General features: G+C 43.5%; 1 protein-coding gene across 1 annotated transcript in view; it reads left to right on the top strand.

The window, feature by feature from the left end:
- LOC120524122 (NACHT, LRR and PYD domains-containing protein 3-like) overlaps positions 1-13,388 on the top strand; it is a 101,632-nt gene that overhangs the window by 58,007 nt on the left and 30,237 nt on the right. Inside the window, exons 8-10 of the mRNA XM_039745999.1 lie at positions 2,855-3,029; positions 5,052-5,117; positions 5,204-6,893. Coding sequence (XP_039601933.1) covers positions 2,855-3,029; positions 5,052-5,117; positions 5,204-6,893 — 1,931 coding nt within the window. The remainder of the gene's footprint in view (positions 1-2,854; positions 3,030-5,051; positions 5,118-5,203; positions 6,894-13,388) is intronic.

Here is a 13,388-nt window from a genome sequence, read left to right as displayed (position 1 = left end):
GGACGAAAGCGACAAGGTGGGGAGTCACCATTCATTTGCCTCAAACAGACTTCTTCAGTGAGACGGTAAGCCACAGCTTAAGAGAACTTGTGGACTCGAGTGGGCAGCATCAGGGATCGAGGCCTCATGTGAGGAGGGGGTTATAGACCACCGAATTCAAACAAGCACATATTAAAATCAAAAAGTGTTAAGTTTAACTTTAAGAGGGCAGGTTTTGAGCAGATGTGCCAAAGAGATATCCAGCAAGTTTAAAAGTGTTTTATATATAATGGAGGACAAGTTCAGACTGACATTTAACAAAGGTAAGAAATGAAAGATAACACAATGGATAACCAAGGAACTTAAACACAGGACACAACAAAAGTATTTGACCAGAGAGGTGATTACAATGGCATTTTCAGATAAAGTCCCACATGACAGATTGGGCAATTTAGGATGTGGTCTATACAGTAGGTGGTATGGCCAGTAGGGGCATCTTGCAGACTATAAACCCTCCACACAGCATTACAGACACGGTTTCAGAGCAAATTAATGTTTTTTTTTTTTTTTTTTTCAATTGCCTTGCCCAGGTCCCTTTCTTTCACAGTCCACACGTATAACACAAGTCTCCTTTCCTCAACTCTTCCCAGGTGACCTTAGTCCAACTTTGACTCCCGAGTGGACAGAGGTGGCCCCCTTTATGCTGGACCTGGAAGTACTCCTGCGGCAGGCAGGAACCCCTGAAAGTAGGGACAGCCCCCTCTACAACTCCCACTATTTGCCCAACAGTGCTGCCCCACAAAACTGCAACTCCCACCATGCCTCACAGGCACATAAATGGGCATACTGGCCCAGGAATTTTGCCACCTTGAGTGCAGGGGAAGCATGAACTCTTGGGAGACTGTCTCGCCTGTACATCCACTATACTGGCCTCCTTGCCAGGTAAGGGTACAGTGGCTTATTCTTGCCCTGCCGTCCATCACAGTGGGTGTAAAAGTAGCCCAAACACTGGAATTAAAGGGTTATGGGGGAGGAAAGTTTTCAGAGTTAAGGTTGTGTTAAAGTGGTGACCCTCAAGGGTCAGTGCTGAGGCCCCTGCTCTTTTTAATATGCACAAAAACAATTTGAATGGAAATCTAATCAACAAACTGGTTAAATCTGCAGATCACACCAAACAATGTGGAAGGGTAGATGATGGAGAATCAGCAGAATTGTTACAGAGGGACTTGAACAGCACACAGTATTGGGCAGATTTGTGGATGATGAAATGTAATATTACACATATCATAAGTTGAAATAGAAATATGAGGTTTAAATGCACAATTGAGGGTTTGAAACTGAAAAGTACCACTCATGAGATGGTCCAGGGAGTCATAGTGGACTCAACACCATCTACATCAAGGCAGGGGACAGAAAACATTAAAACACTGAAGTGCTATTGTCTGAAACCAGAGAGCAAAACTATGAAAGAAGTCAAATATCATAAGCCATTAAACAAATGAGGATCTGTCACCAGAACAGGACCCTAAAACCATGAACTTAGGTTAGAAGTGGATACTGTGAGTTAGAACATTAGAATAATAGGACAATCTGGATAAGAACAAGCCATTCAGCCCAACAAAGCTCGCCAGTCCTCTCCACTTATTTCTTCCAAAATAACATCAAGTCGAGTTTTGAAAGTCCCTGAACGTCTTACTATCCACCACACTACTTGGTCGCTTATTCCAAGAGTCTGTCGTTCTTTGTGTAAAGAAAAACTTCCTAATGTTTGTGTGAAATTTACCCTTAACAAGTTTCCAACTGTGTCCCCGTGTTCTTAATGAACTCATTTTAAGGTAACAGTCTCGATCCACTGGACTAATTCCCTTCAGAATTTTAAACACTTCAATCAGGTCACCTCTTAATCTTCTTTTGTAAAAACTATAAAGGCTCAGCTCTTTTAATCTTTCCTCATAACTCAACCCCTGTAGTCTCCTGTAATCAGCCTAGTTGCTCTTCTCTGGACCTTTTCTAGTGCTGCTATGTCCTTTTTGTAGCCTGGAGACCCAAACTGCACACAGTACTCAAGATGAGGCCTCACCAGTGCATTATAAAGGTTGAGCATAACCTCCTGTGACTTGTTCTCCACACATCAAGGCGCTATATAACCTGACATTCTGTTAGCCTTCTTAATGGCTTCTAAACACTGTCGGGAAGTCGATAGCTTAGAGTCCACTATGACTCCTAAATCCTTCTCATAAGGTGTACTCTCGATTTTCCGATTGCCCATTGTGTTTTCAAACCTCACATTTTTACTTCCTATGTGTAACTCTTTACCTTTACTGACATTAAATTTTATCTGCCACAAATCTGCCCAAGCCTGCCTGCTGTTCAAGTATCCCCGCTAGTGCCACCTTGTGGAGAGTTTCAGTCCATGCTGGCTGCTTACCTCCCTACACTGTTGCTCTCCATTCACACTCTGATTCATTTTCATTTTTAATGTCGTCAGTACTCATCACACCAGGCTGATATTTTCCTCTCTTTGGGTTCCTTTCCTTTTGACAGATCAGCTTCCTCTAAGGCCTCCATCACTTGTATTTTTGACAGCTCATTCATTTATTAGATTCCAAGCTCAGGTTTAAGGTTTCTTTATCTGTTAGTAAAGTTTAAAATTCAGTTGTTATTTAAAATGTTTACAGCTTTGGGCGTCAGCTGAGTGTTTATTGTCAGGGTAAGAAGAAAACCAAAGATAATCCAATGAAGATGTGAAATGTTTCACTGGCAGGACAGGAGAGATGATGACATTCTTAATGTGAACACCATGGCAGATGACTCAGTTTAAATGATCAGCACTGGCCACCCAAACTGGATGTCTGCTCACTCCAATGTCTTTCAGGTGGTGAAAGTCAAAGAACAGTCTGAGAGGACACCAGCGGTGGAGTCCTTCATTGGTGAGGTGATGAAGAAGGATAGAGCAGTGCTGGTCAGCCTGTGGCAAGCGCTGGCTGAAGAATTTGTGAGATGTCCTTCAGTAAATGTGAAAGGAATCCTGGATGAGGTGACCGAGTGGGGTGAGTTACTGATCTCATCTTATTAAAGTCACCGTAGACTTTTCACTGTCCACACACACATACAGTAAGAGGAGGATGTAGAAACACAGAGCAGAATAAGACCTTCCAGCTCAATTAGTAGACGTGTTCCAACAGTCTGGCAGGGGCCACCAGTGGGAGCTCTAGACAGACAACCCCAGATGTTTGGTGAGGTTATGCCTGCAGAGGAGACTGAGAGTGACCTTGGAAGAAATACAGGAATCAGACCTAAAGAGGCCATTGGTCACTGGTCCAGTAAGCCTGGAGTTGAGGGAATAATGGTGGACAAGGCGGTGACTGGCAGGAAGAAGAGTGGCCTGAGTGTTTAAGTAATTAGAAGGTGTTTAAGTGTATGGTGAAAGTGAAAGAGCATCCACACAAGATTGAAAGACCACCATCTGTTGAATAAGATGGGCCCAGTGGGGCTCCTCTATTTTGTCACTTTTGTGGCATTTTTGTTGTTATTATTTGAACTCCTACCTCCCTTTTAGTTGATTTGGCTCTCCATGGTTATTTTCTGCGTTCTGGGTGTGCCACAGCAGCCCCTCCAGTTCAGAAAACCACTAAACTCACTTCTAAACCATTCAGAACTATGGAAACTGTAATTGGAAATTACATTAGAGGAGCATTTAGAGAACATGATGATAATCCACCAGACAACAACCAGTTTATGATGGGAAGATGCTGACGAGCCAATCTGGGAGCCCACAGCCTCTCCTGCACTCCATGGATTTGCTCCTTTTCTGGTCCTCCATGTCCCGAGTTATATATTAATTATATAATAATAATAATAAGCTTTATTTATATTGCAGTTGTTTTTACACACAAATGTTAACAGATTGCTACTCAACAATCAAACAGATTACACAATCACATCTTGACTCTCTCCCAGTTAATTAAAAGCAATTTAAGATCACAAAGTCCTCCGTTTGTCCTCCATGTTCATGCCATTCACTTCATTCATTCATTTCACTCATCCGCTTATTCGAGCTGAGGGTTTGGGGGTCAGACAGTCCTGATGGCTTCATCCTTAAGGTGGGAGTTGACCCTGAACGAACAGGAGTGCATTAATAATTTGTTTCTGGTGTTTGTTTATTGGGGATATCACATTATTCAAGTTTTAAGGATTCTCCTGATTTTATTGATATTTCGGAGATGTAGTCTTGTTCCTCATTTGTTTTTATGGACACTTTGCTGCATTGTTCAGTCCTTAATGAGCACACTATGCAGAGCTGGACGTTGTGATGGTTACACGACAAGTGATGACACATTTAACATCAACTAGATGTGACATTAAAGACACGACTGTGAGAGACGTGTGCTCACGCAGACAAACACATTGTGGTTCAGTATCTCCTTTTCATTTAGTTTGGTTTCTTGTAGCCTGTTGTTGTACTTTTATGATTGAAGTAACGTTTGGTGTGCTGACCATTTCAAACAGCTTTGGCTCTGCTCCTGCTGAGCCTTCCTTGATCTCATCCACTTTGACTCTACAAACTGTCCAACTGGTGCAGCTTCTGAGCTTCTTTCAGGTACAATATGGCAGGCTCCATTTCTACAGCCAGCCACATAGGAACAGTTTGGTGTCTGCAGTTCATTTAAGCTGCACATCATTAGGATGGTCCCAGGGTGTGTGTGTGTGTGTCTGTGTCTGTGTGTCCTCACCCTACAATAGACTGGCACCTTGCCTAGGTGTTATTCATGCATCATGCCCAATGATTGCCAGGATAGCCTCCAGCTGCGCCATAGCCCAGGCCTGGATAAGTGGATTAAGAAAATGGATGGATGGATAAATGATAAACATATAGGAGAAACATGGAGTACCGATAGAGAGAAACACAGTGAGAGGTGGCAGACCTCACACAGACAGCGGGCACAACTTGGACTCTGATGTACGAAGGCAGCAGTGCACACAAACTCTAAATGATTTTCTTCTTTAAGGATGTGAAGCCCCCCTGAGAACTGCTGGTGCTCTTTTTTTATCTCCTCTGTGTTTATTCCCAGGACCGGACCTCTTGAAGGAGATCCAGTCCAGTGCCCAGTCACCTACCCTTGAGCCTCAAATTAAAGGTAAGTGGTCCTCATGTCTCTGGTCAGTTGCTCCTCCACTCCTGTGCTCATTTGGTCACCTTACTTGTTCTCATTTTGACTTTCAGACCTCCATGAGAAACACAGACTTAGTATGTCTGAATCCACAAGACCCCTGGATGATCAGCGCCAATTTGGAGATCCACACACTAGTGCGGTGGGCCTTGAGACTCAATACACAGAGCTGATGGTCATCAAACAGGACATTAAAGACAAATTGGCAAAGGCTGGGAAGACTCAGGAAAGACTTGATGAAGTGGAAGCAACAAAGACCTGTGAGCGAGTCTGGACTGAGCAGCTGTTTAAGAGAAGACCTAAAAGTAAAACACCCCCTAAAATCATAGTGGTCAGTGGGGTGGTGGGCATCGGAAAGACCACCATGGTCCAGAAGATCATGTCTGACTGGGCCAGAGGCACTGAGTACCAGAGGTTTGCATTTGTGTTCTTGTTTAAATTCAGGGAGCTCAACCTCCTGGACGACGAGCCACAGATGTCTTTGACCACACTGATTGAAAGGCACTATAAACATCTCACTCATGACAAACTAATAGAAATCCTGAAGAAACCTGAATCTCTGCTCTTTATACTTGATGGACTGGAGGAATACAAACACAAACTGGACTTTACAGACACACAGCTCTGCTCAAAGCCAGATGATGAGGTGCCTGTCCACATCCTGGTCACCAGTCTGGTCAGTCAGACATTACTGAAGGGCTGCTCAGTCCTGATCACAAGCAGTCCAACAGCTCTGGAGTCTCTGGACATGGAGAGAGTTGATGGATTTGTAGAACTTGTAGGATTCTTACCTGAACAAAGACTGATGTACTTTAAGAAGTTCTTTGGTGACGCTGCTCTGGGCACCAAGTATTTCCAGTGCATGGAGAGTAACACCATCTTGTACTCCATGTGCGCCAACCCCTCATACTGCTGGATTATTTGCTCTGCACTGAAGAGCCACTTCATGACACCTGAAAAGGAGCGAGGGGCTGCCCCCAGAACTGTCACTGAGACTTTTGTGATGTTCCTTCACAACATCCTGACCAATCACAGGCAAGAAGCCGAGGACCAGAGGAGGATTCTGATCAGTCTGGGAAAGATGGCTTATTATGGGGTGGATAACCGGGTTCATGTGTTTAATGAGAAGCAAGAGATGTCCACCTTTGGTCTCCAGCCAGTCCTATCCTCTTTGTTCCTCTCTGGTTTTCTGCAAAGACAACACACTCTGGAGCACACGATGTACACCTTCTACCAGTTCACCCTTCAGGAGTTCATGGCCGCCTTCTCCTTCTACCTCGATCCATCAGGGGGTGTCGAGGAGCTGCTGAAGAAGCAAGACTTGTGTAAAGGGGGCCGATTTGAGATTGTCACTCGATTCCTGGCAGGACTGGCTTGGTGTCCTGTGATTAAAACACTGGAGGGAATCCTGGGGGAGTTTGAGGGGACGACCACACAGCGGATTCAGGAGTGGGTGAGGCAGAAAGCTAAACAGGCGCTGCAATGGGGAGGTAAAAGTGAAGCTCTGCAAGTTTGTCACTGGCTCTATGAGACTCAGAATGAGGAGGTGATCAGAGACGCCATTAGGGAGAACTTAAACATGAGCTTTATCAGTATGACTTTATCTGCTCTGGACTGTGCTGTGCTGGCCTCTGTCATCAGCTGCTGTGGAGAGCTTCAAGGACTTAACCTGTCAGACACACCTCTGACCCCCGAGTGCATCAGGAGACTGGAAAAGGGAATCAGCTGCTGCAGTATAGTCTGGTGAGTGATGCGACTTTGACAAGTTCAGTTTTATCTGTCAGTAATTGCACTTTATGTAAATGACAGTCACTGGGGGGCACTGAGCTCCACTGTCATTGGACCTTCTAATATGCCCCACCCCACTCAACAGGAAGTGATCTCACACTGTTAATGACATGCTAACTATGCTGCCTCATTTTCAATGGCCCATTAAAACACACTTGAGACATCCAGACCTTACACCATCTTTTCAGTTTCAGACTCTTCTAGTCATTAAAGCAGACACTAAGCTAATACCACTGGTGTAAATAAGCAGATTTTAAAAAATCTCCATTTCACAATGCATTCATTTCAATAAGTTGATTACTGATCTGTAATTAAACTGTGCCACTACCTTGATGCTTAGGCAGACCCCTACTCAGACTGTAGGTGGCGCTACTGCGACCACATATGTAGTCTGATGTGATGTTCTGGTCACAGCAGTGAAGAGGAGCAAAGCATCATGGGACTGAAGGGCTTGTGTGACCGAGACAGGCTCAGGGAGTTCAGCCTTTTGAGTCTCGAGCAGAGGACGCTGAGTGGGGACCTCATTGGGGTCTTCTGAATTCTCAAAGGTGTCCATCAAGCTGATTGAGTTAAACTCTGACTGTGTGTGTGAATTGTGTCGTCTGTTTTTATACGAGTGTCAAGTTTTCAGTGAATCTCACAAAACGTTTTCTTTTACTTTCTTCTTCTTCTTTGTTGACTGAACTCCCCTCAGCTCTGTGCCCTTTGCTTAAAAACTTTGTGACATAAATTGATTTTTTCTCCATTTATTTATCTGTCTGCTTGAAATGTTATGTCATCTTTGTGTCTCCAAGGCCGTAGTGATGAAGTTTCCGGTAGTTCACCCTGGTGGTCTCTGTGTGTTTTCTCAGTGGTCCTGTCGGTGCTCACAGCTGTGTGTGTTTTTGGTAAAATTAAAAGCTGCACATAATCCTGACTGCCCTGCTCCTTCCATATTGTTGTAACTGAGTTTGTGCAGAAAGCAAGAATATGAAACTCCTTAAATCAGTGAAATGGACAGAAATGTCAGGGAAGCCCAAGACCACCAAAGTGCCTCAATTTACACTCCGCGTCCTGGGGACTGAGCACATGTGTCACGTCTTCATGAGGTGGAGTGCTGAGCTGATGGGGTTCTGCTGCTCATTGTGTTTTATTTTTACAGATTTATGTCATTCACTGTGTGGGGTATCTGAGGTTGAGATGCACAAAGGGGTCTCTACATGTATGTGGTGGGCCGAAGGGCTGGAGGAAGGAATGTGCATTGACGGAATGGCCAGCAAGTGGTTTGGGGGTCTCAGGCAGGCTGCTCATGAAGCTCTTATTTCTGTGGAGCTGTCGCTGGGTTAGGGTTTCAGCATCTTTAGTCCAAAACAGAAAGTTGGGACCCCAGTGTGATGAATGAAATGTGAGCTCCTGCTGATGGTCTTTGCCTGGTGGACATGGCAGCATGTAGTTGTGCTTGTATCAGATTTACGTTGTTTGCCCCTCTTAATACGTTTTCTGTCCATTTGTACTCAAACTTTCAAACATCTTTAGTTCTGATTTAACTCCATGACTTCACAGATTATGGACCTGCGCTCAGTGGTCCACTGGTGTCCATCCTTGGTGACTTCGCCTAAACAACATGGCAAAGCTCAGCACTGACCACCAAAAGACATTCCTGCTCTGGCACCAGACACAAGTCGCCCACCTGAACAGGTGACACCTGCTCGTCCCCGTCACTTGGACCCTCTATGTGTGATGCTGGTCTTTCTCCTGTCTCTCTGATCACCTGTGCCATGTAATTCAGTTACAAATGTTAAAATGAGCTGATCTGGTCAACCCTCTGGCAGCTTTTAAGGTCGTGCCCTTTGACCCTGAGTTCATTCATGTGATTCAGGCTTTCTATTTGTAGCCCAGGTAGAAATTTGCATAAATAAGTGATTGATGTAAATAAATTACTGATGTAAGAATGTGAAATGTTTGTGTTTTAAACTGTCAATTTTAGAGTAGTAGTTATTTTATGTGGTTATGCAGACTTATATTTTGGTAACCGGATGTTGCAGAAAACCAGAAGGGGTGGAAGAACAGGCTGGAGGAGAGAAAGGGCGAGGGGAAAGAGTGTGACGCCAAGGTGGTGTGGCGAAAAGTTTGTGAGGCAAATTGCAAATTATCAGCAAGATAATTTACAGGAGTACAAACTGCTGATATTGACTGAGAATTTCAATTAGAGGATCGCAGTGTCTATCCGGTGAAGAGCCAATCGTTAATTCAGTGAGGGGAATTAACAGCATGAACCGACAGAGGCAGCAGCTAACTCCGCTCAATGCACTTCTTATGGACGTTCACTGATTTGGAGACAGAGACGATTTTGGATACGCTCATCAGCTCACGAACAGAGACAGAGGGATTAGGAGGATTTGTTGAACTAATACCACAATTGTAAAGTAAGGCAGCACTTTTATTTTATTTGTTGCTCCTGGTTTAGTGAACCGACCGCTGAGTTTTTGGTCTCAACGCTCCCAAGCACTGAATCAGGCCTGCAACAATTTGTTGTAATATAAGTTTGACAAGACTGAATGTATTTTTGTTTTATTGGAACGGTGTAATATAATTTATGATTATTTGTTTGGGTAAAAGAGAATTCCTGATTATTTCCAGTTCTATTAATTTTGTTTTGTTAGTTTATAATTAAACGGGGAGTTTATCATTTTTTATAGCCCAATTTCTTGGTGTTTTATTATAATTTTATGTGTAGCATAAACTATTGGTTTGGGAACAAATGTTAATGGGTAACTACCTTTACTATTTATTTATTTGTTATTACCTGACCAGTGTATTGCTAAACTTACAGTAAGTAATAAGGTTTTGTTTATAGTGACCAAAGACTCAAAATATTAAAGTAATTAGAGTTATAGTAAATTAGGCATTGGAGTAAATAACTCTACAGTAGACGGGCTACATATTCTAACATGGCAGCTCTCGTCTTATCTCATCCTTACGTTTCTCCCACCTTTCAGATTTAAAGGGGCTCTTGACATGGCTGCCCTCTTTCTCTTCTCATTTAGATCAGGGAGTCAAACTCAAGTTTTACTGAGGACAAAAAATAACACTCTTTATATCCACTGGGGGGCCGCAATCAGAGGGGGATTAGAGGTTGGGGGGCTCTCTCTGCATGCCTTCCTAGGGCCCCATTATTTTACTAAAAAACAGAATTGATTTTAACACACTCGGAAATAAAAGGACACTGCAGCCCAGCAAAGTCACTGAAGATTTCAAATGTAATGTGGGATTTGTGTCACTCGAGTGTGGGGGTCCTCAAACAAAAAAGGAGAGCTAAAATATAAGAAATGCACATTGACTCTGAAGAGAAAATAACTTGATACAAGTGACGTTATCTGACCAAACAGCAAAGTCATTTTACTTAAAAAGAAATCCTAAGATACGTTGGTTGAGTTTGGAAATAAGAAAGCTTTGACACACTGACATTGATCTGTGCCTGACATGACTTCAAATCTTAGATCTACAAATATGAGATGATGATCTCGTTTTAAAAGTCATTTACTAGCTTCTATCTTTGAATTTATGGTAGTGTATATTCGTCAGTTGATCATGAGGACGTCTTTTATGGCCCCATAAGCCAGGAAATCCTAAAATGGAGTCATTAACTGGTAAAAAGAGCCTCAACAGGTAGGGTGATAATTTGTGTCGTTGTCTTTCATGAAATAGAAACTTACTTCTAATTCAGTGACACAAACTCAAGTTCTATTACTTGATTTAAGGACACACAAGGCATATTTAAAAAAATAAATACATTTTTATTCAGTGGCAATGACCCACGGATATTTAAATGAGCAAACTTTGCTTGAAATAAACCTAAAACAAGACAAACAAGACACACAATCACAATTCTACTTGTTTATAGTTCATCCAGAAAGTATTCACAGCGCATCACTTTCTCCACATTTTGTTATGTTACAGCCTTATTCCAAAATGGATTAAATTCATTTTTTTCCTCAGAATTCTACACACAACACCCCATAATGACAACATGAAAAAAGTTTACTTGAGAGTTTTGCAAATTTATTAAAAATAAAAAAACTGAGAAATCACATGTACATAAGTATTCACAGCCTTTGCCATGAAGCTCAAAATTGAGCTCAGGTGCATCCTGTTTCCCCTGATCATCCTTGAGATGTTTCTGCAGCTTCACTGGAGTCCACCTGTGGTAAATTCAGTTGATGTGACATGATTTGGAAAGGCACACACCTGTCTATTGAAGGTCCCACAGTTGACAGTTCATGTCAGAGCACAAACCAAGCATGAAGTCAAAGGAATTGTCTGTAGACCTCCGAGCCAGGATTGTCTCCAAGCAGAAATCTGGGGAAGGTTACAGAAAAATTTCTGCTGCTTTGAAGGTCCCAATGAGCACAGTGGCCTCCATCATCCGTAAGTGGAAGAAGTTTGAAACCACCAGGACTCTTCCTAGAGCTGGCCGGCCATCTAAACTGAGCGATCGGGGGAGAAGGGCCTTAGTCAGGGAGGTGACCAAGAACCCAATGGTCACTCTCTCAGAGCTCCAGAGGTCCTCTGTGGAGAGAGGAGAACCTTCCTGAAGGACAACCATCTCTGCAGCAATCCACCAATCTGGCCTGTATGGTGGAGTGGCCAGACGGAAGCCACTCCTTAGTAAAAGGCACATGGCAGCCCGCCTGGAGTTTGCCAAAAGGCACCTGAAGGACTCTCAGACCATGAGAAGCAAAATTCTCTGGTCTGATGAGACAAAGATTGAACTCTTTGGTGTGAATGCCAGACGTCACATTTGGGGGAAACCTGGCACCATCCCTACAGTGAACCATGGTGGTGGCAGCGTCATGCTGTGGGGATATTTTTCAGTGACAGGAACTGGGAGACTAGTCAGGATGAAGGGAAAGATGACTGCAGTAATGTACAGAGACATCCTGGATGAAAACCTGCTCCAGAGCGCTCTTGACCTCAGACTGGGGCGACGGTTCATCTTTCAGCAGGACAACGACCCTAAGCACACAGCCAAGATATCAAAGGAGTGGCTTCAGGACAACTCTGTGAATGTCCTTGAGTGGCCCGGCCAGAGCCCAGACTTGAATCCGATTGAACATCTCTGGAGAGATCTTAAAATGGCTGTGCATCGACGCTTCCCATTCAACCTGATGGAGCTTGAGAGGTGCTGCAAAGAGGAATGGGCGAAACTGGCCAAGGATAGGTGTGCCAATCTTGTGGCATCATATTGAAAAAGACTTGAGGCTGGAATTGCTGCCAAAGGTGCATCGACAAAGTATTGAGCAAAGGCTGTGAATACTTATGTATATGTGATTTCTCATTTATTTTAACTATACTAATAAAAGGCAAAGCCCTCACTGACTGACTTGACTCATCACTAATTCTCCAACTTCCCGTGTAGGTAGAAGGCTGAAATTTGGCAGGCTCATTCCTTACAGCTTACTTACAAAAGCTGGGCAGGTTTCATTTCGAAATTCTACACGAAACGGTCATAACGGTCGATAACGATCGACAACGTCCGCCATGTTGAACTTTCTTATTTATGGCCCCATCTTCACGAAATTTGGTAGGCGGCTTCCCTGTGCTAACCAAAACTGATGTACATACTTATTTCGATGGTTTGACGCCACTGTCGGCCGCCATATTGAACTTTCCAACGTCACTAATTTTCCAACTTCTCGTGTAGGTAGAAGGCTGAAATTTGGCAGGCTCATTCCTTACAGATTACTTACAAAAGTTAAGCAGGTTTCATTTTGAAATTCTACGCGTAACAGTCATAACGGTCGACAACGTCCGCCATGTTGAACTTTCTTAATTATGGCCCCATCTTCACAAAATTTGGTTGCCGGCTTCCCTGCGCTAACCGAAACCAATGTACGTACTGATTTCGGTGGTATAATGCCACTCTTGGCCGCCATATTGAACTTTTCAACGGTCTTTGTTACTTATGGGCCCATCTTCAAGAAATTTGGTACACGGGTTCCCAACACTAACTGAATCCTACTTACATACATATATACGTCCATAGCCTGCAGCTCGGTCACCGTGTGAGGCGGCATTGGGTCCCCCATCCCAACGCCTCCCACGTTGTTGGCTGCCTGCCTATATAAGGCCGTCCGTCGCTCCAGTCTCTACATTCCCTTCCTTGCTTTGCCACAGGATTCATGTCTCCCTGCTGATAACTACAGCCTTTTTATTTAATCCACGGCTTCTCCGTTGTTTTATTGTTTATTTATTACGATTATAGTTATTGTGTAGGTATTTTAGACTTACTTTACATTGTTCAGGTACCCATTTCCTTTATCATTCCAACCCCCATTACCATGTCTATCGAGATGATCATTATCGATCAAAGAACTGTCACTTACTGAGTGGTTTCCATGCCCGGAGATACAACCTACCTTTTCCATTCTCTTTGTTACATATTGCACGGCCATATCAGTCTCACTCTTG

Source organism: Polypterus senegalus, chromosome 2, assembly GCF_016835505.1.
Source record: "Polypterus senegalus isolate Bchr_013 chromosome 2, ASM1683550v1, whole genome shotgun sequence".
NCBI classification, from domain to species: domain Eukaryota; kingdom Metazoa; phylum Chordata; class Cladistia; order Polypteriformes; family Polypteridae; genus Polypterus; species Polypterus senegalus.
The sequence above is the reverse complement of the archived record's forward strand: the minus strand, read 5'-3'. Positions and strand labels throughout refer to the sequence as shown.